This window comes from Camelus ferus, chromosome 10 (assembly GCF_009834535.1).
Source record: "Camelus ferus isolate YT-003-E chromosome 10, BCGSAC_Cfer_1.0, whole genome shotgun sequence".
In the NCBI taxonomy this organism is placed as follows: Eukaryota; Metazoa; Chordata; class Mammalia; order Artiodactyla; family Camelidae; genus Camelus; species Camelus ferus.
In genome coordinates, this window is record NC_045705.1 from 54,197,077 (window position 1) to 54,223,229 (window position 26,153).

The 26,153-nt window shown below is 45.4% G+C and overlaps 1 protein-coding gene and 1 long non-coding RNA gene across 2 annotated transcripts in view; one reads left to right on the forward strand and one right to left on the reverse strand.

The window, feature by feature from the left end:
- On the reverse strand, positions 1 to 15,600 carry OLFML1 (olfactomedin like 1). Its single transcript, XM_014555949.2, is given in 4 exon segments — positions 1 to 1,775; positions 12,504 to 12,717; positions 12,719 to 12,793; positions 15,062 to 15,600. Coding segments are annotated over 4 exon segments (1,206 nt in total). The 5' UTR covers positions 15,188 to 15,600; the 3' UTR covers positions 1 to 984.
- The window catches only part of LOC116666452, a 19,524-nt gene continuing 8,555 nt past the window's right edge, over positions 15,185 to 26,153 (forward strand). Inside the window, exons 1-2 of the long non-coding RNA XR_004323319.1 lie at positions 15,185 to 15,323; positions 16,013 to 16,114. This is a non-coding gene — a long non-coding RNA (uncharacterized LOC116666452). The remainder of the gene's footprint in view (positions 15,324 to 16,012; positions 16,115 to 26,153) is intronic.

Here is a 26,153-nt window from a genome sequence, read left to right on the forward strand (position 1 = left end):
TTTATTTGCTTAGTGTCAGTTTTATTGTATTTCAAGCAAGAAGGAAGAAGCAGGGGATAGTAAGGCAAGATGAGGCTAGAAGTGGGGACCTCACTCTTCAGCTGGTTTTCTGGAGGAAGTAGCTGTTGAAAGGTCTATAGGAAGGTCTTGTGCAGACATGAAACTTGCTAAAGGGATAGACCATTGTTTTTAGGCTGAAATGATGAATGTATTGCTTATAAAGGGTTGGGTGAACAAACATATACATCTGCTGCTTCCTTGGACAATGGAAAAGCTATGGGATTTGCAGCACTTTCTAGCTCTGTCTTTCATTTTTTGTAGTTTTTTTACTTTGAATGGCTCACCTGAACCCTCCTCATCTGTAAAGACTTGTCCTGCATCTCATAAGGGTGCAAGGAGATGTAACATAGGGGCGGACACTTTGTAACTGGAAAGTTGTCTTTAAAGGTACTGTTTTCACTTTACTATTACACCCACCTAGCTTGTTGGAGGGGCAGAACCAGGGGAAATGGAGATTAGACATCAATAAGAAATAGTATTTTAGTTGGGCAGTGAAGAACAAAAAGACTATCAACAAGCATTTGTGAAAGAGGAAAAAGCTTGAACAAAGGCCAGAGGAGAGAAAAGCCAGGAGTATTAGGAGGTGCTTTACCTTTCTAGTGGGAGGGTGGGGATGGGGAGGGTTAGAGAAAATGTTAGTCAAGAAAAGGCTGGAAGTAAGCTGGATCAGAGCGTGGAAGGCTTTGAGTGCCAGGAGGTTTGGATGGGTAATGGAAGTTGTTGAAAATTCCTGAGTGACAGACTGTTATCTAAGCTCTTGCAAGACACCCATAACAGTACCATCTGGGAAAGGATGTATCTGTATTCCCACTTCCAGACCGCACCCCTGGATGTGATTAGAGGGATATATTTTGCAAAGGGGCTGTGGTCTCAGTGTCCTGGAGGGCAGCACGCACGGCTGCCCTCCCTCCCAGCCATAGTGCATCACTCCAGAGGCTCCTTTCTCTTGGTCTGGAGTTTGTAAATGATCTGGTTTCCATCATTCCAGGCATAGAGCTGCTTATCTCTGGGGTTGTAATGGATCATGGAGTGACTTCTCGGCCGCCGGGGGAAGAACAAGTTGGGCAGATTCTCCTCACTGACCGTGCCCAGTGTATCATAGACACAGGTGATGCGATGTGGGCCTTGGCCACCCAAACTGTAGACCACATAGAGGACCCCACACAAGAGGAACGCAGCTTCAGCATCCTGGCTTCTGCACGGAGTGTCCCATGAGTGCTCCATTCCCAGCGTGTCGGGCTCAATTTTTGTGAGAACCAAATGGCTCTGGATGCCTGGCCCTGAGTGGATGGCCCAGAGCCCGTGCTCATCCACAGCCAGGTCGATGAAAGTCGATGGGGAGTGCTGGTAGACCAGGGCTCTCCCCGCCCCTCCTGAAAGCAGCATTCGATCTTCCACGGTTCTCTTTTGCAGGTTATATTTGATGATCTCATTGCGAGTCCCTTGGCTGTGAAAAAATAGGAAACCTTTGTAGACCACTTGGCCTGTTCCCTGCCAGGAATGTGTTAGGAGCAGCTTCCGGGGGCCTGGCTTGGTGCTGTCCTCCATGAATGCCCGTATGTTGGCAAATTCCCAAACAGTGTTGTTTCTGGATCCAATTAAGAAATAAACCTTTGGAGAGTCGCTGACAGCATCTTTCATCCAAGAGCCATCTGTGTCCATCGTCTTCTTCACTATTTTCAGAGACTTTATGCCCATCAGCATGTTGTCACAGCCTGGCAAAAAAAGGAGAATAAGGGGAGGTGACTTTATAAACACATGAGATGTCTGCTTTTCACACAGATTGCTTTTTTTCCCCCCTTCAGGGTCTAGAATAAAATTATTGCACAGAGATCAATCATAATCGATTGCAGGAGTCAATGAATCAAAGAATGTAATGAATAATTGGATCTCTGTCAAAGGAATTGCTGTCCAGTCATAAGAGTCAGCCTTAATCAAGTCAGTCAAGTCAGAATATGAACAACTATTTGCTGTGTCAGAGGCCCTGCTGACTCTCTAGAGCACTTGAGGTTGACACAGTGAGAAGACTTAGGTGTGGAACCACCTAATTCAATTCCATTGGCCAAGATTTTATTGGGTAATTCAATTCTGCCTGCCAAGATTTTCCTGGGTACCTGCTGTGGACTTAGCTTTTAGTACTCTCCCAGAACAGTGCTAAGTAGTGAGGACAAAAATTATAATTTCAACCCTACACCTTGAGGAGATGACCTTCTAGAGAAGGATTCTGGTCCTTGACCCTACTAGAACATTATAAAAGTTCTACTCCTCCCTCTATTCATTTATTCATGAATGCATGCATGCATGTAGCCAGCCAACTTTGGATACCTACAAAGGTACCACTCCATGAACCCTCACCTTTTGCCTAGACCACTGCATAGTCATCAGTTTGTCTCCCTGATTTTACTTTTGCTAATCTACAGTATGTTCTCCACAAAGCAGTAGGAGTGATCTGTTTAAAAATATGAATAATGTGACTGAACTGTTAAACCATTTTCCCCACCAAACTTGGAATAAAATCCTAACCCCTTCCCTGGTCTAAAGCACCTACATGATTTGGCCTCTCCCTGTCTCTGGGCCTTGATTCTCCACTCTCCATCCCCTGGCACATAGCATGGTGATTACACTGGCTTTCCCTCTGTTCCAGCACATGAGATGGTTTCTGCCTTAGGGCTGTAGTGCCTACAATTCTTTCTGCCCAGAGTCTTCTTTTCCTTTATCTTCCCATGTCTGCTCCTATCCTTCACATCTCAGTTCCAGTCTCATCTCCTTAAGAGACTTCCCTGACCACTGTATCTAAATTTAAAATGATCTACAACAGCATCTCTCTTACTTCCTTGAGCTCCCTTATCGCGTTCTATAATGATGTTATTTGTTTAAATTACTGGTGTGCTGTCCTCCCCACCAGACTCTAAGCTCCACAGAAGCAGGGCCTTTGCCCTCTGTTTTCTGTTATACTCTACTGCCTTCCTGAGAGCTTCTGGGGTTCAGCAACTATCTATGGAATTAATGAGGAAGACAGGTTCATTCAAGCAGGTGTTTTTCTAGGGTTTAAACGGTGCTGCACATCCAGAGTTGACTTTAGGTCTGTCTGAAGTAATAATAATTTGTGTGTAGAATAGATAAACAAGATTGTACTGTGTAGCACAGGGAAATATATACAGGATCCTGTGGTGGCTCACAGAGAAAAAGAATGTGACGATGAATGTATGTATGTTCATGTATAACTGAAAAATCGTGCTCTACACTGGAATTTGACACAACATTGTAAAATGACTATAACTCAATTAAAAAAAGTTTAAAAAAATAAAGTAAACGATTAACTTCAGGTATAAATAAATAAATAAATAAATAAATAAATAAACGTAAAATTAAATAATAACTTGTGAAGCACTTGAAAGCTTTTATGATATTTTCAAATGCATCATTTCATTTAAAAACATGACACAACATTGTCATCAAGGGACCATACGGCAGGAATGGGGTTGGGGAGGAAGCTTAGCCTGGAAGAGCCGAGGCTCAGGAAGGTCATGCCCTTTCAGTGGTCAGGTCATCAGTGGCTGCTCCCAGAGGCCTTGCCAGGCCCAGACTTTGGGGCAAGCAGTGGAAGTCTCTCAGCCATCAGTTGCCACCATGTCCCCCTACTGACATGGATTGTGTCCCTGTGGCCTCTGGGTCAACTTTGTCCAGGTTGGCTTGGGTTATAGAAGCTACACCCCTGGGGAAGGCAGAGAAGTCTGGGCCTGCTGGGAACCTTAGAATAAGTTTCAAATATCTCAGCATGTGCAACATGGATAGGCCTGGAGATCGTCATTCTAAGTGAGGTAAGCCAGAAAGAGAAAGAAAAATATCATGTGATATCACTCATATGTAGAATCTAAAAAAATATATCATATATCACTTATATGTAGACTCTTAAAAAAAGATAAATGAACTTATATACAAAATAGAAACAGACTCACAGACAGAAATCAAACTTACGGTTATCATGGGGGAAAGGAGGGGTGGAGAGATAAATTGGGGGTTTGAGATTTGCAGATACTAACTACTATATATAAAATAGATATACAACAAGTTTCTTCCGTATAGCACAGGGAACTATATTCAATATCTTATTGTAACCGATAATGGAAAAGAATATGAAAATGAATATAAGTATGTATATGTGTGACTGAAACTCAGCTAAGGGTGCCCTGAGCTGAGTCTGAGCTGGAAGGCAGGACCTGCCAGGAGACCTCCAGCGAGCCCCAGGGACATGGCGAATGGTGTGTGTGAGGTGGGATGGGCACATCTCTGGATGTGCTAGGAGAGGGACAGAGGAGGGTAATGGACGCTCTGAGGCCTATTCACAGGGTGATGGGATAATCTGCCTTGACTGGGAAGCCCCTAGCCTGCCCATCCCTCTGAGAGGAAAGCCAGCAGGCTTCCAGCCCAGCCATGAGGGACTACATCTAAGAATAAGGCACATTCAATGTCCCACTAGTGAGAAAATGTTCATTTAAAATACAGCAGAAGGTGGGGATGGGTATAGCTCAGTGGTGGAGCACATGCTTACCATGCATGAGGTCCCATTAAAAATAAATAAATAAATAAGTAAATAAACCTAATTACCAACTCCCCAAAAAAGGCCTGGGAAAAAAAGAAACACAGCAGAAACTATTAACAGGCATTTGTCTTTCTCCTCCTACTCCTCCTTTCTAATGCAGAATCCTTGAAGAAATAGCAAACCAAAAGAGTGTTAAATGGTTTTGATCTGGGAAACATAGTTCCCGTTGGGAGGTGCGTGGGACCACAGAATGTCCCCGTGTGCTCCCTTTGGCTTCTCCTATCCCTTTGTAGAACCTGGACTGGGAGTCAGAGACCTGAGTGTCTGAACTCCAGCTCTGGTTCTCCTTGTGTCTCCTTAAAAGTCCCTTGGTCTATCCAGCCTTAGCTTTCCCAGCTGTAAAACGAGGGGTTTAGCCTAGATGCTCTATAGTTTCTTCAGGTGGATATTCCATAATTCTTATAAATTCCTCTTCTTTTGGAATTTGGGGAGAATATGCTTTCAGTGTTTGAGTAAAAGAATAAGTTAACAACTCTCGGCTGTGCTGCTCTTGAGAAGAGATAATTAGCAGGAGTAAAAGGTTGAGGAAGGATAGGAAATAAAAATGGAAAACCTTTGAGTCCAGCCAAGATGCGAATTATTTAAGTGAGACACTGACATTTTGCAAACCAGAGAAAGAAAATCTGCGGTTTACCCCTCAGGCAGTATTGCAGACAAGCAATTAGGATAGAATTTGGCTCAAGGCCTCAGAGTGAATTCATATATAAATATCACTTATTTGAATCTTTTTAATATTTTTCCCCTTATTTAACAGCAATACTCTCCAGACTTGATGAGACTTGTCCTTCCATTGGAGAATGACTCAATGGGAGTTATGTTTCAAAAACAGTGGTCTGTCACAGACACAGAAAACAAACTATGGTTACCAAAGGGGACAGGGTGGAGGAGGGATAAATTAGGAGTTTGGGATTAACAGACACCAGTAGTATATATAAAATTGATAAATAAGAAGGACCTACTGTATAGCACAGGGAACTATATTCAATTTCTTATAATAACATATAATGGAAAAGAATCTGAAAAAAAATGTATGTATAGGGATAACTGAATCGCTTTGAAACTTATCTGAAACTACCCTTCAATAAAAACAAAACAAAACAAAACATGGTCTGGATATTAGTAGAGAATGAACTGGTGGATAGAGGTGAGGGAGAGGGGATGCAGGGAGATAGGTGAGAATCCGTAAGTATAATCCAGACGAGAAACATCCAAATAGTGATGGGCGTGAAAAAAATGGGCACGGATTCAAGAACAGAAAAAGAGAGGTCAGGTCACTGATTAGGATGAGGATGCCAGGTGACAGACCAGACTTAAGGCTGCAGGGGATAGAAGGCATGAGACAGCAGCAGGGAAGAGCTGATATGCTGGGGGAGAAGAATGCTGAATTCACTAAAAAGAAGAGAATTCCTGTAAAACCATGAATATTTTGACTGCTTCTGGAAATTCTCTGTTGTTGAGCTTGACTTCTTCAGCCCCTGGAATTGTAGTCATGCTAATAAACATCTGTCAGTACTTATCAAGTGACAGGTATGACGTTCTAGACACAGGGATGACAAAAAGGACATCTTTCAGATGAGTCATCAGTGATAAAGCTTCAAGCTCTCACAATAAAATTGTCAATGTGGACTTCACTGTCCTAGAAATTAGGGCCAATTCATGCTTTTGGCCCACAGAATAAATTTCTGATGTCTCAGCATGGTACCCAAGGTCCTTTCATCTGACCTCCTCTTTGTCACTTCACTGGACTAGTCACCAGTCACCAGACTTGCCACTGAATGGGAAGGTTCACTCCACCCTGGAGCCAAAAGCCATCCGCTTAAACAACTTTGGGACCTTCTGTTGGTATCTGTAGTGATGGTACTGGAGGCATCCTCATCGACCATGGGCTTTCCAGCTGGATACACAGAAGTGCTGTGTGCATAGATGTTTGTGAACCCAGCGCAGTGACCTATGGGACTGTCCAGGAGGCAGCATAGGATAAGCTGTACCCATAGCTTTGGCGACACTGGCTCCATCAATGCAGCAACTTCTTTGTGTGTGTGTGTGTGTACACGTAGGTGTGCGCACACACACACACACACACACAAGTATTTTTATACTCTCCTGCACTTACACCTGTGTGTAATAATTACATTACACACAAAACATGGTCTGGATATTAGCAGAGAATGAACTAGATAATAGATATTTGTAGTAGATACATCTGTTGCAATTTAGAGTCCTACAACTCTGAATGTTTTGTTCCACTCATCACAAACTAATGGACCTTGGGCATTGTCACAAATATGTTTTGTTTGGCTTCCAGTAGGTATTTTGCCTGCTTATTTTTTTGTTTGTTTTGTTTTGTTTTTAATGACTTTGACTATGAGGCATTTACATTTATACTACCTGAATGGATCCCAGAGGCATGCGAATTTGCAGCAACAGCCTTTCTTCCCTGAAACATGATCTAACAAAAGATGTGAGTTATTTAATTCAGCAGGGAGAGGGTTACTTGAGGCAGTGTGCATGCACCCTTCCCAAAATAGGAAATAAATCAAATCTGCTATAATGCCTTGTTTTGACTGCCTTGAGAATTTTTCTTCACAAGGTATTTACAAGTTAAAGAGAGGTTAATACTCTTCTGATCCATACAAGAATGCAGCCTGTGGAATCTGCCAAAAACTGTTAGTTGAATAAATTCTCAATCTGGGTATCTGAGGCAATGGTGCTTTGCCATGAGTTGCCAAGTACAATGCGAAATTTCCCTTTACTTATAACAGTTATAGTACCAAAGACTTGGAGTGACTTTAAAGTATCAGTTAGATTGTACTCAAGTAACTTTCACTCACTGTGTCCTAAATTGTGTGAGAGAGAGAGAAAGAAAGAAAAGAGAAGGAAAGAGAGAGAACAAAAAGTAAGACAGAGTATGTATATGTTAGAATTAAGATTCTAAAAAATTTACCTTACCCCAGACATCCCTGGGATTGTGGCCTTCACGTGACCACCATCTGGGGATCATCTCTAAATAAAGGCTGAAGACTTGGAACAGCTCTACAGGAAATGGCTTAATTACAAAGCAATCTGCCTTATTCATTATCCCCGCAATCTGGCCCTTTGTAGTTGCCCAATAAATATTCCTATAATAAATGAGAACCACTCAGACAGATGTTAGAATTTTCTGGAAATCTCCTAAGACACAATGTTGACTTTTCCAAGGAAGTTATGTTACCCTCTCTCTCTAGGTTTTCTGAAGAAACTCTCTAAGATAGCACATAGGTAGGAATGAAGCTCCTGGTGTGAACTCTGGCAACCCTCCTGAGCCCATAATCCCATATTTGCCCACACAGGATGCTGACTTGAGTCTGAAGGATTTCTGGAAGTTCCCCAGCTGGCACAGCTGGCACAGTCCCAGCAGGCCACAGTTAGAAGATAGGAAGCCCTGTGGGAAGAAGATGGGTACTGGAAATTAACAGCACCAGCTCGGCTGGCCAGAATTCTAAGATTCCCACTCCATGGATATGCCCTACATAATCCCCTCCCCTTAAGTCAGGGCAGCACCTGTGACTGTGATGGTGCCCCTTGACTAGGTTATCAGGCAAAGATAAAGAGATTTTATAGATATGATTAAGGTGCCAAATCAGTTTGAGTTTATCAAAAGGAAGATGGTTATGGGTAGGCTTGACCTAAATCAGATAAAACTCTTTAAAAAAAAAAGGGACTGAGCACTTTTCAAAAAGAGGCACTCTCCTTCTGGCTTTGAAGGAACAATAGACACATTGTAAGCTGTCTGTGGAGAGGTGCAGCTGCTTGAAGCTGAGGGCCTCAGTCCTACAACCACAGGAAAGTGAATTCTGCCAACAACGTCCATGAGCTTGGAAGAGGACCCCAAGCTCCAGGTGAGAATGTGGCCCAGCCAACATCCTGATGCTGTGAGACTTTGAACAAAGCATCCAGAAACCTGACATAATAAATGTATGTTGTTTTAAACTGCTAAATCTGTGGGGATTTGTTACACAGCATTAGAATAACTAATACAGCAGGGTGGGTAAATCTCAGTGGTATAGCTCAGTGGTATAGCATATGCTTAGCATGCTCAAGGTCCTGGGTTTAGTTCCCAGGACCTCCATTAAAAAGTAAGTAAATAAATAAAAACCTAATTATTTCTCCTTCCCCCCACCCTCCAATTTTTTTTTTTTTAAAGAATGACTAATATAGGCGTAGTTACTAGGAAATGCCCAACAGTGAAGGAGGGGTACAGTATATAAATACAAAAGAGTGCATGAAAGGGGAATACACTGGCATTCCAGAGTCCATCCTTGGGCACAGAACCTCTGGAACAACAAGTCAGAAAGCACTAGTCACATGATTGTGACTGCTCACAGGTTTGTCTTTTCCTGATCCAAGCCCTGAGGGCCCTCTGCTCACAGTGTCTCTCCTATAGAAAATTTTTACAGACTCCTCCTTGAGAGGCCCTGACCCCGGCTCTGTGAGTACAGAAGTGAAGACATCAGTATGTTCATGGTCTGGGTAAGGAGTCAAACACACAGATATGTGAGGCTGAGTGTTAGTGCTGCCTTGGAAGATTGAATGAGGACTCTAGAAGCACGATGGGCCCATCGGTCTGGTGGGGTGGGCTCCCGGAAATGTTTACAGAGAATCCATGGCATTTTTGAGTCATAAAGGGTGGGTCGAAAATATATATATATTTAATAGCTATTGCATGTGGGTAAGTTATGGGAGAAGAATAAACTGGAGACCAGCTTGGACCACTTTGGGAAGGGCCTTCCTCATATAAAAGGCTGAGAGATTTGAATGGATTTTTTGTTGTTGATAATTGATGGCAAACAACAAAAACAGTCTACACCAAGGAACGACAGGATCCACTTGTGCTGTGGGAAGGCCTACATGACAGCAGACAGCAGCAGGAGGCAGACCAGGGGCAAGGGGAGCAGTAAGACAGCTAGTGCAAGATGCGGACACGTTCCACTCCCTCCTCCGTCCCTGCGGTAAGCACAGGGCCCACCCGAGAGTGGGGGGCAAAAAGCACTTGTTGAATCATCAAATAAGGGCTCCAGAGGCAACAGGCCTGGAAGCAGCGAAGTTGAAAGAGAAGTTTTCAGTCACTGTGGAGCTGGGAGAGGGAGTATTTTAGGTCTCCAGGGTCTGAGGGAGGAAGAAGGCTGAAAAGGCAGAAAGTCCAGCCTCAGGACCTCTGCTGAGCTGTAGCTAGAGTGGAAAGGGGCAACCCCATGGCCCGAGGGGCCCAGGCATCACATCCAATCCAGTACCACTTTCTAGGCTTGGGGTCCTCCCTGACCCCTGGCACGAAAGTTCAGGCACATTCTAGTTCACGCTACATTAACACCCAGTCCTCCCCATCAGCATTTTAGGGAGCTGTTCTTTTTCTGCTGGCTCATCCTTGACCTTTTCCCCAGCCCCTGGCCCGATGCTTACCCCGAGTGGCTCCTTCTCAGAGGGAGGAAGGTCATTTCAAGACAGGGCCAAAAAGGATCTCTCACTTGATCAGCATGACCACGTGCTTCCTATTATAGATCAGGCACCCTCTCTGTCTTCTGACTCAGAGATAAGATGTTCCCTTTTCTACCAATATCTAATAACCCCTCTGTCTGTGCTAACAATTCCTCCTCCCATTCATTCATTTGCTCTCTTAGTTAGTCACCAACAAGTATTTACTGAACATAGACACTATTCTAGGCACTGGGATATAGCACTGAGCATGAAACGTGGAATCCAGACTCTCACAGAGCTGACATTCTAGATGGGGAGGCGGAAATAAGCAGTGAGCAAATAAATGAACTAGATTTCGGAGAAGTAAGTGCTCAGAAAAAAACCCAGTAAAGTAGTCAGTGCTCCAAATCTCCTCTTGAGTTTACTCTCTCAACATATTTCAGACCAACCACCAATGGCCTAAACCGAAAACCCAGGAGGCATCCTAGACTCAGTCCTTCTCACTCATTTTTCACATTCAATTATCAGTCCCCATGCCGTGTGTATTCCAACTCTCAGTGACTCTCAAGTCATCATCTGTCCTCTGTCTCACTGACACTTAATGCAGACACAATCAGTTGTTGCCCAATTTATTGCAGTATTTCCCTGATTAGTGTCCTCTCTCTGGTCTTGCCATCTTCCTGCTTGTCACACCCCTGCTTAAAATTGTTCAGTGGTTCTCTATAGTTCCTCCAGTCAAGTTCAACCCCCTTAGCTTAGCAAGCAAGTCTTTCATAAACTGGGTGCTACTGAACCCTTCAGCCTTGCCTCCCTACACTCACCTGCCCCACACAGCTGCCATTCAGCCCTCTGTGCAGGTCTGCACATGGAAGTGCTACCTGCCTTTGATCAGTTGCATGCTCACTGGACATGCCCTCTGCTCATTCTTCTCTAACTTTTTTGTTCAAAACTCAGGTCAAACATCATCTCATTTTGGAAGACACTTCTCATGATGACCCATGGAGTTTTTTACAAGGATTACATTCAGAAGGTACATGAAACCCTTAGCCCAGGGATGGCATCCGGCTTACATCTTGTTTACCTGATGGAATTGCTCATATTTGGGGCAGATGTAATTGGCAAACACATAATATTTTCCTATTTGCAATGAATCTGTCTCAGAATACGGCCTCTGAGGTGGGGGACTTGTCTCCCTCACGGTTTTAATTAAGTGGACTCATGCACAGGAAATTTTCCTTCTCATTTATGTCTTTGTTGCTTGATCCTTGTTATTATAATTTGAGCTCGTAACCACGATTCTTAATGGTCTGGAAGCAATTCTGATGGGTCACAAGATTGGAGCCAAATCACCTTCAATATATCATCATCCCAACAGCACACACAATAATCATTCACTGTAGTCCCTGCCTGAGGGTCCGCTGTTGCCATTTCCAATTTCATATTGTTTCTTGCACATCTGCAGCCTCTCCCTACTCCTAGGGCACTGGGAGAATTCACCAACCTGCCACTCTCTTTGGAAGGATCTGGGACCACACACCTCTTCCAAACCAAAGTCTGTCTGGAGATGCCCTTCCTGGGTTGACCTCTGACACTGTAGCCCTGACCTTCTATGGGGCCTTAGGAACCCTCTGGAAAAGGGAAAGCTGCTTTCTGAAAATGGATTTTCCTTTGGACACGTGCTCTCTGATGAGGTTTCTCTCCCAGCACACGCCCACAGGAGCCCATGTCTGGCTCTCACTCTCAGACTCATGAAAGAGCAGCAAACTAACTAACAAAGCGGCTGCCCTGATGCTAACGCTGTTGCTGATTCATTCTGACTTAAAATTCTTGCGACTTGTTTTTCTCCTTTCTCTAACAAACCCCCATCTCTGCTTCACTTGCTCAACAGCTTTTGTGCTAAACAGCCCCTAACCTTTCTATTGCACTCGCCACTCCCTATACATTCTTTACCCAGAATAGCTTGTGCTTTAACCCAGAAGCTGTATTCTAGAAAGGTGGTCATGGGCTGATCGCCTCAGAAGAATAAACAGACCCTCCAGATTTTCTCTGTGACACCAGGTGGATTCATCAAGATTAAAAAAAAAAATACAGCACCCCAGAAAACGCCCTGATTGTTGTCACCTGTCTGTTCCATCCAGTTTTTCTATAAAACTTCAGGACACACAGTCTCTGAGGCATGAGCCTGCTGTGACTCCCCTTTGACTGGCAAAGCAGTAAAGCTGTCCTCTTCTAATTCTCCCAAAACTCTGCCTCTGCCTCTCAGTTTGGCTATTCGGGATTCAGAGGCTGGTTTTTCAGCAACACTCAGTCAGACCATCTACCTGTGGGAATCCGTGTGTCTGAGAGTGAATTCCCCTAGAAGAGGCAGTAACAGATGCAGTTCTCTTACTTGCATTCAGCAGCGTCCGGATCCTTTTCTCTTCTTCGGCTTCCTGGACTAGCTTTTCTGCCAGCGTCTCCTCCTCCGATTCTACGCAAGCATCAGCTTCCCGCAGGTACTCCAGGTAGTCAATCTCCCGCTGGGCACGTTCCACTCTCAGCGCCAGGTTGTCTACCGCGCTCTTATACTCACTTGTGTAGGTCTGACATCTTCCCAGCATAACTGGATATGTTTTTCGAGAACTCTTGGAAATCTTGAATGTATTCCCTTGTTGCTTGGGTACATTTTTGCAGTCCTTGCTTCAGTCAGAAAATAAATTCTCAAATTACTGCTGGTTATTTAAACTGTCCAAGTCATATCAATAGCTATCATTCATAGAAAAAGATTTTTCAATACAAATAATCAAAAGAGGGGGAAATAAAAATCACCCATAATTCCTTAATTCAAAGTACTATTGACACTTTAGTGTATCAATCTTTAAAAGTCTTTCCATTCATTTAGTTGTGCATATATAAATATATATTTTAAAATGTGACTTCACTGTATGTACATTTTGTAACTTTTTAAATATTCCTTTTTAAAAAAATGGGGGGCAGTAATTAGGTTTATAGACTTATTTATTTTTAATGGAGGAACTAGGGATTGAACCCAGGACTTTGTGCTTGCTAATAAGCATGCGCTCTACCACTGAGCTATACCCTCCCCACCTTGTAACATATTTTTAACTTGCTGATATATTGTGAACATATTTCAAACCAATTCATATACATCTATACCATAATTTTAATGACACATTTCTATTGAATTGATATCCTATTATTTATTCTATTTGATTCTTTTTAATGGACATTTATGTAGTTTTCAATTCTTTGCCTTTCAAACAGTGCTGGAAAAAAAAAATCTTCGTTTTTACCTATCTGTGTACTTATCTGGTTCTTTTCTGAGGATGCATTTCCAGATGTAAGCTCCATCCCCAGCCCCTGGCATGGGGCCTGGCACAGAGTAGTATTCAATACGTACTCACTGAATGAAAGAATAAAGGAAAGAAGGACGGAAATGGGATTGTTGGGTCAAAGAGTATGTGTCCTTAAAGAGTATTTACAGTTTATTATAAAAATATATACTCCAAACAGCAGGGTGTAAGGCTGTTCATTGAAGAATGAAAGAGAGAGAAAGAGGTTGAGACAGAGAGAAAGGTGGGGGACGAGGTGCTGGGAGGGGAGTGTGTGTGAGAGGGAGGGAGAGAAGGAGGAGAGAGAAATACAAATAAAGAAACAGAGAGAATGAGAGGGACAGAGAGTTCTCTAAACCTACCCTCCTTTTTCTTACCCTTCTGACACAAATCCCCCAGTGCAGAGATGGCATCACCTTGTTGCTAAGTGCCTGCATTGGCCAGAAGTGGTGCCACTTGGGACTTGTCTTCCCACCCCGGCCACCATGATCAGAGTGGGAAGACCTATATAAATCATACCCCTATCTTGTTAAATCCACACTTATAGCTATGAGGGTATCAGTCTACACCTGATACCCTTGTCCGAAGACAGACTCCAGTATCGGGGAAACTTGCAGAGACGTGGCTGGCGCGAATCCTCAAGGCATAGCCACGGCCAATGAAGAGGGACCTAGCCTCCAGGCATCCCGCTGTATTCGGAATCGCCTTCAGCCTGCTCTGAGGAATTTTTTTACCCTGACTGTAACCAAATAGCTTGGACTTGAAGATGTGTCAGGAAAATACAGAAAATAAGTATTGGAGATCAGCATGTCTCTGAAAGAAGAAAAATAATTGACCAAAATTTAACTTGTACCAAAGCCAGGCGTGAAGTAGGAAATAGAAAATGTCAAGGCCAGGGTGTGTCAGAGGCGAGGGCGGAGGGGTACATTTGCCACTGGGAGCCTGTCCCTGCTGCAAAAATGTTGGGTTTTGCAAATTTTAAGGAAGTGGCAGCTGCAACACGTGGAGAAAAAGGTCCCAACAGTTTCCCTCTGTTTAACATTGTTGACATCTGTTCATTTCTAAAATGAAGTCCAGTTCAGCAAAAGAAGCTCAGAGCCTCCCAGGACACCGATAGCATGACTTTTTACAGTGACCTAATGGCTTATCATAAAAAGAGAAAAAGAAAACTAAAATCTGCTGTCATCCCGATACAGTAAGACATGAAGAAAAAGTGACCAAAATGTTTAATTTTCCTATTTTAATAACTGAACAATTGAATAATAACATTTTAGACATTTACCACCATGACAGGCAATGTTCTAAGTATGGATTAATTTATTAAATCTTCAGAATAGCCATAGAGAGGTAAATTCTGTTATCGTCTCCATTTTACAGATGAGAAACAATGCCAAATTAGAGGACAGAGGAAAGCTCTGCTCAGGGTCTGAGGGTGGTGCCAACTGGAGGTGGGGCTCTAAACCACTAGACTGTGAAAAACAGGAAGTGTACCTTTAGCAATGTATTCATCACTCACTGTCTGTTAAAATGCATCCCAGTAGGTAGGGAAGCCAGGGTAAGATAAAATGACTTCCGGGAGGCGTGTTCCCGGATCAGGTGCACGGATGCCACGTACCTCCAGAACTCGAAAACGCTGGTAGATGTAGTGCACCATGGCCGGGTCCTGGGCCCACTGCAGCGGGGGCAGGAAGGCTGTGAGCAACAGAACCCTGAACGCAGAAGCTTGCCTAAGAGCCAGCATCGTCCTGCAAACCACCCAGGGCGGGAATCTCTTACGCTGTTGCTTCTTGAAGAAGGCTCAAGGCTCCAGGTGGTGGTCTCCTGCTTTCCAGCCCCTGCTGAGAAAATCCTCCAAGAATGGTCGGAGAGCAAAGTCTGTGAGTTACTCCCTCAGATGCATGATCTCACTTTGCAAGCTGGTGATCAAGTCCAGCTGTTGGCAAGCAGGCTGGCTTGGGGTAGAGAGCTCCCTGGGTCCAGCATCTGTTGCCGTCACCTTTGACACACCCTGCCCCTCCCTAGGCTAGTGGCTGCACCCTCCCCCAGGCCTGGGTGCCTGTGCGTGGGGGCAGGGTGGGGGCGGGGAGGGCTTCTCCCCTGTCCCCAGCTCTTCCCTTTGTACTTGTGCTTTCCTCCTCCCTGGAGAGCTCTGCAGTCCAATCACAGGCCTGAGCTCACACACACCACCCCCAACTTCTCAGAGTTGGAATCTCAGTTCAGTTTCTGGCAAAAATTCCGGAGATCCTTTTCCCAGAAGTCCTGTTGGAAGACCCCACCCCTCCTCCAGACTCTCTGTGCATTCCTGCAGCTCTTAAAGGCGCAGCAAGGAAAAAGAGAGCTCTGGTCTCTGAGCAGCCAGTGCACAGGGCTGAGGGTCCCTTGGGGAGAGAAGTCCAATGGGCCACAGGCCTGGCCACCCAGGGAGACAGTTGAAAAATCTGAGTTTCAAGCTCAGAAGAGTTTTATTCAGCGGCACATTTATTGACACAGTGACGCTTCCAGAGCCAAGCCATCAGGAAATGGAACTCCTTGGTGAGAAAGACCCTGAGTTTTCTGTCTCTTGCAGCAGAATTCCCCTCACCTGTAGCTGCAGGCCAGCAATGCCTAGGACTCAACTCCTGCAGGCCCATGTCCAGTTGAAGATAAATCATGTCCCTAGGACAAAGTGGTAAAATCTTCCAATTTTTTGCCTTTGCTGTCCAGACCTTTATTTATCTCAACCTCTCCTTCCATGGATGGGTCCAGAATATTCATGGTTCTTTCTCAACCACCAACCAAAGTGGAGAAGGTTGGGGGCATCTATGAGAAGTGGGAAGAACTCTGACCAGGAGTCAGAAGACCTGCAAGAGGCACTAAAAGAATTTTCCATTGTGGCCCTTGCATGTCCTTGTCCCCATTAGCTGTTCTCTACCTCTCTTTCAAGTGACTTTAGCCTCTAACTGCTCCTCCCCACCCTCTTGATCAAATCACAGACACGGGCTCCTCATCCTTAACAACAATTCCTCCTATTTCCAAAAACTATCTTTGACGACAGTCAGCCCTCTGTACCTGCAGATATGGAGAGCTAAGTGGACTAAGCCATTTTGTATAAGAGATGTGAGCATCTGCGGGGCGTGGGGAGGGGGTGGGGGTGTTCCCCGAACGACCTCCCTCTGGATATCCAGGAGCAACTGTATTTCCCCAAACTAGGTGAACTTCTGGTGACCCCTCCTCTTAAATCCTCATAAAAATTACTGCCCCACTCAGCCCCCTTCTTCAAGTGAGAGGGCTCTTTTGGAGACTTCTCATGCCTAGCATTTTGGAATAAAGTCTTACGCTAAAGGTGCTCGGTTTGATATTCTCAGTGAACGTCTCAAGTCCTACCTTGGATTCGGTGAACTAAGATGGGTAAGATCCAGGGGAAGGGAAACTCCAACTACATCACAGTTAACTTTTCAGAGATGGTGTTTTGGATAACCTTTTCCTTACATTATTTTTGCAGTGAAATGTGCATTCCATACTAATGGTGTCCAGAGAATTATTGGAGACTCAGCGGGAACACAGTGCACGGCCTGGTTGTAACGTGTTCTTGGGCTACCTCCAGGGCTGCTGTTGTCCCAGTGTCTCTGGTTGGGGCTCCAAAGAGCTTGGCCTCAGAGCCCTTCAGTTCAGTCCCGGCAGACGCTTCTCTCTGCCCGCCGTTGGTTCAGCCCCCACACCGCTCTCTGCAGTCACCTGCTTCATGGGGACAAACCCGGCCTCTCCGCTCTAACTGCCCACACCTGGCCTTGGTTGGCGAGCATTACTCTTGTGATTCCAGAAGCAGCAAAACCTGCAGCTGGCTCCCCTAACCCGTTAGGATTGACAAGCCACAGGGCAGAACCAGAGTGGAAACCCTCATGTTCTTGTGACCAGAAGTTTCATTAAGGAAAATTATACTCCCTTTGGAGATCATCACCACTTTGACTAACATACGGTGGCCAACTGCAGCCATCTTTATTCAGAGCAGGTCTTCCTCAGTGAAAGAGATGGCTTGGTGCCCCTGAGCTTGCTGTTGGGATAAAATAATTTGCTTGGCTCTTTTGACTTCCTTACATTTATTTATTTATTTATTTAGTTAGTTAGTTAGTTAGTTAGTTAGTTAGTTAGTTAGTTTTTTGTAGAGTGGGAAGTAATTAGGGTTATTATCATTTTTTTAATGGTAAGCATGCGCCCTGCCGCTGAGCTATACCCTCCCCACTGCCTTCCTTACATTTAACCTCTGGCCTTGACCACTCCTGTAAGCCCATTAGGGAGGACAGTGAGCAAGCAAGGTGACCCCCGCTTTTCTCCTCTGCGAGGGCTTGATTCTCCCACTTTTCCTGCTGCGGTATCCTGAGAGAGGAAACTTAAATCTTTGGACAGCCACCACTGTGTCCTCAGTGTGGCTGGCTCTAAGTCACTAGTCCTTGCTCTGTTAGCCCAGTCCTGAGTTGATGTTTGTCCCTAAATGACCAGTCAAAACTGGACATACCAGTGCCCAACCTAATCAGCCCACCGAGGCTGAGCTCATCCAGCTTTCCAGGTCCTCTTGGAGTGCTCTGCCGTCTTCATCACTGCTCTGCCTCCATATTGACTGACGCCCTGAATTCTAGAGCCCCGTGTGCTCCCTGCACTCTCCACTTTTCTTAGAGATGCTGGCCAGCTCTGGGAGAGTCTGAGGAGGAGACTCTGCCTTCCTGAGGAGGCCCAGGCCAACTCAACAGGATTCCATCCGGGACACTAGAATTCATCCCTGGGATCTGAACCAAGATGTCTCCTCTTTTTTCCCCCCTCCTTTCCTCCAGATTTTTCCCTTTGTGTTATATTCACCACACCTGCCCCCAATGCCCGCCCCCAATAGCTCTTGCCTTAAAGTCATCCTCCAATCTTTCAGCCTTTTACAAGTAATTGCATTGTTTCCTGCCTGAGTGATTAAAGCAGGCTCTAATTCCCTGTGTCTCTCTAGATAAAACACTGGCTGCTTTTATGCCAAAAGGAAAGCACTTTAAAATGTGACCTCAGCCAACCCCTTGTCGAGGAGGAAGAAATTTTTCTCTACCCTTCTAGATTCTTCTGGATAGTCTGAGAATTAAATTGACATGAGACAGATTAACGGGAGAAAATCAAAGTTTAAAAGCACATACATGTGGAGGGTGGGGAACAGCTCAGTGGCAGAGCGTGTGCTTAGCATGGAAGAAGTCCTGGGTTCAGGCCCCAGTACATTCATTAAAAAAAGAAAAAAAGCATACATGAAAGAGACCCAGGAAAACAGAGTAACTCACCAAAGGCCGAAGCCCTCACCTTAATACCATCTTCAGCTAAAGACAGAAGAGGATGTTGGGGATAGTGGTTTGGGACTTCGAAGGGGAAGAAGGCAATTTACATGTAGATAGAAAAGCAAGTGTTTGGTAAACAAATGTTTGCTGGGCCTGGCAGAGACACTGCGACCCAGAGAGGAATTTTAACAGACTGTGCTAGGTTCCTCCCTGTTTACACGCTTAGTTCATGCTGTAGTTGTCTATGGCAATAGCTCCCTTCCTGGAGGAGGTCCCCATCGACATTCTTTCAGGCAGTTAGAAGAAGGTCAGATTTTCTTCCAGAGTCTTTTTGAGTCTTATAACAATCAGCCTAAATTAATCCTCATGCCAAAGGGACAGAATCTGGGGGGGTGGGTTCTGCTCCCCTATACCCTCTTGCTTTAGCTCTTATCACACCCCCACATTCAAGCACCACAAGAGCCACATCAAATTTTCCCCCACGCTCCCAATGAAATTTAAGACTTCAAGTCTTCCTAGCACCTCCTTACCCCTCTCCCAGGCAGAATAACCCCCTCATTTATCTGTTTCCAGGGCATGTTGAAGTCTCAGTCTTAGAAGTTGGAGGGGACAGCTCATCTAGATGTTGGTGCTCCGGTGGAGAATTATGGGCAGGGGCAGAGGTGTGGAAGGAAGACGAGAAGAAATGTAGACCTGCTATTGAGACAGAAGGGAAGGGGGCAGGACACAGCTGTTAAAGGAATGACACAGCAGTTAGCACTAAGAGGGTGGAAAAACCAACTCCCAATAGACCTAGAGACCCAGGATGGCGGGAGGTCCAACCTCCAGTGGACCTGGATCTTCATTGTACACGTAATGTCCTAGCCTGGTGAATAACATACCCACAGGCGCCATGATGGTTCTCAAGCTAACCATGAAAGGTCAAAGAGGCGATTCCCAGGAATTGGTGGCCCAGTTCCTGGGAATTCCTGCCCCTTCCTCAAAGTAGTAGGAATAATCCTCTCATTTGTTAGCACATAAAAACTAGCAATACCACGCCTGGCCAGCGCACCCTTTCTCTCTTGCCTTCTGAGGTGGCCCACACTCTGTCTATGGAGTGTGTTTCTACCTTTAATAACCCCCCGCCCCTCACAGCCATACATCTCTCTAAATAAATCTACTTTTACTCAACTATGACTTGCTCTTGAATTCTTCCCTGTGCTCAGCCAAAGACCCTCATTTGGTGGTGTGTCCCCCAGGGATTTGCCTGAGTCCTGGGACGTGACCATCCTCTCATGCCCCATTTTTCCTGTACAGGAGGCAAGGGGACAATGCCTTGGCACTCCTGCATTGAGCACTCATTGGTGGGAGCTGTTTCTAGGGAAGGAGTGTATATAACATTGAGTGGGCAGCTTCCTTTGGCTGAGAACAATGCCTAGAGAGGGACTCATCTGTGAGCTGTTCGTGGCAACACTTGCACAACTAGGGGAATGAGTGTCCTGATCCTAAAGGGTAGATCTGGGCAACCCTCTGCAGCATCCTTTTCAGTAGGATAAACACAGGTCAGACCTTCCCAAGTTTGTAGAACATGCCAAACACTTCGGGTGTTATAGTAAGAAGAGTGAGAGGACAATTAAGATTTCAAGGAAGGGAGTTACGTAAGTAGATTTGTGTTTCAGAGACCTCTCTGGAAGCCAGGTGAAGGATGGGCTGAAGGGCAACAAGACTGAATTCAAGGTGGGAGATTAGGCGGCTGTTACGGTGATCTGTGGGGGAGATCATAAAGGCCAGAACTGACATGGTGTCAGTGGAGAGAGAGATAAATGGATGTTGTGATATTGTGATTTACAAGAAATAGATATTTGGTTTTCAACTGCTGTTTCTAGCCCAGAGCTCCTAAAACCCTTGAAGTTTTCTTTGATGAGAGCCATAAAATTGTCTTTTGTTATGTTAATAAGATGGCTTTCAGAAAGCACCTAAGGATGGAGTCTGTTTGCCTTTGGAGCCAACTCTGTGATGATAGGGTTGAAACTTTTCTTTCCACCAGGTGACTTTGGGGGAGGAAAGAGGGGCTGGAGGTTGTGTTTAATCACCAACAGCCAATGATGTAATCAATCGTGCCTCTGTAATGAAGCCTCCAGAAAAACCCCAAAGGAGAGAATTCAGAGAGCTTCCGGCTGGGTGAACACATGGAGATTCAGGAGAGGGTGCACTCCGAGAGCCTGGAAGCCCCATGCCCTTTCCCCACACCTTGCCCTATGCATCTTTTCCATCTGACTGCTCCTGAGTTATAGCCTTTTATAATACACCAGTACTCTAGTAAGTAAAATGTTTCTCTGAGTGCTGTGAGCTGCTCCAGCAAATTAATCAAACTCAAGGTGGGGGGTGGGGAACTGTGGAACCTCTGATTTATAGCCAGATGGTCAGAAGCACAGTTGACAACCTAGACTTGTGATTAGTGTCTGAAGTGCAGGGCAGTCTTGTGGGACTGAGCCCTTACCCTGCGGAATCTGACCATCTCCAGGTAGACAGTGTCAGAATTGAGTGAAATTGTAGGATACCCAGCTGGTATCAGAGAATTGGTGGTGTGTGTGGGAGGGTGAAATACATACATTGTAATTGGTGATCAGGACTGCAGATGTCTTTGAGAAATATTTAGAATGCAGAATTGACAACTTGGTTACTGACTACGTAAGGGGTAGAGAGAGGGAGGAGTCAAGGTTGATGGGGGATTCTGCACTGTTGACGACAGTCTCTGTTCTGACCCCTGCTAGTCTATCATCCAGACTGCATGCAGCCAGGGTGATGCAGCCAGTTAGCAAGCCTCATTATGTAATTCTCGTGTTTTGGAGCCTTGACTGCCTGCCGATTCCTCCCCAATAAATTCCTCAGGCTCAGGGAAGGCTTTGCAAGTGAGTTACATCTAAGTGAAGATCTACAGCAGGAGTAACAGGTAGACCAGGAGTAAGGATTGAGGAGGTACCTTCCTGATGGAAAAGTATCATGGACAGGCCACCTCTCAGAATTGCACATGACTCTTGGGGACCCAGTTTCTGCTACTCCACTTATCTTTGGTATTTGTCACCCACTCGGCTCTTAGAGCCTTGTTTAGACATACGCCCTTGCCTAGACTAACTCCTGATAGAAAAGCACCTTTCCTCTTATCATATCTGCCTCCAGAAGTGGTCCCCTGTCTAAATCCTGCTCACTTCCACCTTACTGCCAGGACAGACCACCTGACGGCCTCTCTGAAAGACACTTAGAAATTCACGAGGATGATGTCCAGATCTCAGCTCCATTATGGAAGCCCACTTAATGAGGTTTTTTAGCATTGACCTCAAATCTTACATTATTTTGAAGGGTTCAGTGCCTTCCATCCTTTAGAAAGCTAGGCAGATGTGAGATAATTTCACTGTGGTTCAACATAACCCACACACCTATGAAGACCAAGTTCTCAGACACGTCAGTTTTCCAAGCCATGTAGTGCTGAGGGCATGACCCCCTCATTTCTCTATCCTTGCTGAGCAATGAGACACATTCTTTATAAATCAATTTTCAGAAAGCATAGATTTTTCTTTTCCCTTGGAAAATGTCAACACAGTTTTTAACCTTACATAGTTTCATGGAAATCTTCCCAACTAGCTTTCAAATCTACTTATTCTTTAAAAGCCATTTATTTTCTTAATGACATCAGATGACATTAGGAAGATGCACTATTGTATTGCATACAGGGATCTCTCAGAGATTATTAAGGTATGTTGAAGGGTTTGCCTTGGTACTTACTGGGTAAGGACAACGAGGAATTTTTAGTTCCTGAATCTACTTTTTATATTTTCTCTCTTTCCCTTCCCCTCTCAGTCTCCCTCAATCTTTTTTTTAAAAATGGGTTCATTCTCACACTGGTCCTCTTAAAGCATGTGAAATAGTTGGGATTATTTAAACTCAGGCTCCAGAAATCATTTGAGGTTGCCTCCTAATCGTACTGCTCATCAGCACTGTGTCTCCCTGTCTCCGGGGATAGTAACCTGTTTTGGTTCTGCCCTGTAGTAGCATCTAGAGCTGGACTGGGGCTCATTATTCTCATCTCAGCCTTCAGAACCCTTGCAGACCTTGGCCACTGAAACTATCCTCCATGCTCATGGGCCTCAGCAGCGGGTAAAAGGCACCCTACTCCAGTGACCCCAGTAGAGGGCTCCTTTGGGACCTGCTTAGTCAGGCTAATCTTGGAAATTTCACTCTGTTCTGTCCATCTCTGAGCGCTGCCCAATATCACCTGCACCCCCACCAGTCTCTGCCACAAAGTTGCCCCGAGGACACTGCCAGTTTTGACAGGCAGAGAAGGTCAAGAAGGACTTTTCCAGGTCTGATGCTTATCTTGTTTCCTCTTCAGCTGTAAAGAATTCCCTGAATAGTGAGCATAAGATCCCAGAGGCTCTTCCACATTGCAAGGAGGAAACCATCTTCCTTTCCACCTCTGCTCCACTCCAGAGAGACAGCAAAGATAAATCTGAACCCTCCAGCCTCCATGGTGGCTGTCCAAGGAGGACGTTGCCAAGATGGGTCAAACCTTGACATTTCCAACCATGTGGGGTTGGGGAGGGCACTGAATGAAGAAAGAGGGGCCTGAAATACCAAATTCACTGTTAAAAAAATTCAGGGTTAGTACCTAGTACATAGAAAGACCAGAGCTAGAATCCTTAGGAGACTGGCTTTAGTGGGGAAAAAAAAAAACCGTTTATAATAAATATGACAAGTGATGGCTATGTATCTTTTTAATTGTTTTGTTTTTGTTTTGGTGGGGGGAGGTAACTAAGTTTATTTCTTAACTTATTTTTTTTTAAATGGAGGTACTGGGGATTGAACCTAGGACCTCACGCATGCTAAGCAAGTGCTCTACCACTGAGCTCTACCCTCCCCGGTCACACATCTTTATTGAAGCCAATGTGCTGTGAAAATAAGCGGAGGAGTGCTAGAGGAGCTTAATTCACTAGTGTGCGCGCGCACACACACACACGCAGTTAGAGAGCAATATAAGAGAATTCAGTTGTGAGTATGGGGGTTGTTCGTGTGTAAACGTGAGGAACTTAGGTGAACTAAAACAGCCTCTTCCTTTCTTAAGTTCTTTCATTTCCCTCTCACCCCCTGTATTAATTCTCATTAATTTACTACTATTTTTTCAAAAGTTTGGATTATGTGGAAAGGAAGGAGGTGGGAGTGAAGCACTAGGAAGGGGTCTGTGGAATCTCACAGGGACACGCTGTTATTTCAGGGTGTAATAAAAATAGAAGAGACATATCCTAGAAGGGATTTAAACGAGACATTAAGAATATTCTGACTGAGAATTTTGGGGTGTGAGGTTATTGAAGCAAGTTGATATTTTTCCAGCAGTTAATGAGATATTTGGGGGGTCATTTCAAAACCTTTAGAGACTTGTGTGAGAATATGGGGAGTCAGGAGAGAACCCCCAAGAAGTCCCCATAAAGGTGACAAAAGATGACAGTCATCTGTAAACGCTTGTAATATCTCCAACCATTGTCAATTACACCTTTATTACCTTCTGAGCCCACATTCCCTCTGCTGCGTCACCAACCTCTCCACTTATCAGTAACACCACAGTTTGGCAGGAGTGAGAAGCTCCCAAGATGCTCCCTTGACCCCACTCACCTCTTCCTACCTCCCCTTTCACTCCTGACCTGAGTCCACTCAGAGCACAGACTTCTCAGTTCTGGGCATTCTCCCCACACTCTCCCAGCTTCACTAGGAATGCCTTTTGGCCAGAATCCTCCCCAGTGCCTGGCAGCAGTGCTGTTCCCTGCCTGTAGCCAAGAGCCTGGCCCTGTCTCCCCACAGGTCCCAGGGAGGACAGCTGCCTGCCCAGCGTCACTTGTGGACCGTCACAGCCTCACTCTGCTTTTTGGAAAAAAAAAGCCATATGCACCAGAGTCCCTGGAACGCTCAACTCCTCTTACTGTGATTATTCTGGTTTGGCTTTTGAAACCCACCTGGCAATTTTCCATGAACTGACTTTCCTTGGAGACCAGGGTCCGTCCCTAACTGGTACAAGTTCAAATGCTGGACGTGGCAGGTGTGGCGTCTCTATTCCTACAGCACCTGGTAACTTCATTTCTGCCCAAAGTTTCTGAAGTCTTGCCGATGTTTGCGCAGCTCAGGGAGGTTTGGGAGTAGAGGGTGGACAGCTGTGGGGAGGGGACTGATTGGGCGCCACGGATAGGCTGAGATGAGATGAGTGATTTCAGGTGGAGTGACAGAGGCACAGGTGCAACAAAGAAGGCGTGCTGGCCGGGAGATGACGTCACGTTGCCTGACGGTCACCCGGCCAGGGCTCCCTCCTGAGTAGACCCCAGGGCCAGGGCTGTCAGTGTGTGCGGGAAAGCTGGATCTCACCCAGGCTCTGTGCCTTCCCCCACATAGGACCTATTCTTGGTCTCTCTCTGCTGCGCAGGTTCCCAAGTAAGTGAGGCCTCTGGGGCCCTGTGAACGTCTAACCCACTGGGAACGGAGCCCTAGGACTTAAAGCCGAGGGGTTACCTGCTGTCCCTAGAGTGCCTGCTTGAGTGGTACCAGTTCAGTGCTCCTGGCCCAAATACAAAATCACTGTTGTGCAAAATAGTTGTTTGAGCCTTTCGCCACTAGAGGGCAGAGGCCTTTCTGACTCTGGCTGGGGTCCTAATCCTTAACCTTTTTCCGTGTGAAGGGGAAGGAACTCCATCTACAAAAAGTGTCCACACACCTTCCCACTTTTCTCCCTCCTGCCCCAATAAACTGATTTTCTCAACCAGACTGACGAAGTGGAGAGAATGGACTGAGTGGTTTTATTCTAAAAAGCGTTCCTGCAGTCAATAGGGTACCAGGCCCGAGAAATCCACGTCTCAAACCAGGGCGCCCAAGGGCCTGGTCGGTGGGCTGCGCTGGCTTGTGTGAGCTAGAGGTTTGGAGAAGGAAGACACATGCTCCAGACACCTGTGTTTGGATGAAATCAGAGCGCAGGGCTGAGCTGTGGGCAAATTCATGAGCTTCCAGGGATAAAGATTGCTATCAGAGCCAGAGGCAAGGGATTATAGGCTGTCGCTGAAAGAAGTAAACCAGGGAGGGAGCCTGCTCAGCCTCCTCCTTTCCTGCCCTTGACTGTGAACCAAGCACAGACTGTCTTTCCCTCTTTTCTTCATCTAACACCTACTTCATCCAGAAGCCTGTCTTGCAGGGAGCTCTCTCTGCCGCTGCCCTCTTCCCTCCCTCCCGCTAAGCTGCAGGACTAGGATGAGCCCTTTGGGGGATATACTGAGTCTGTACTGGTATTTAATTCAAAATGGAATGTCCTCTGCTTCAAGGGAGCCAGTTCTGCTTTTATGACGCACATGAGACATCCCTGATCATGAAAAGTTTTCAGGAAATTCTCAAAATCAAATTCCTTTCAGATCAGTTGTTAAAATT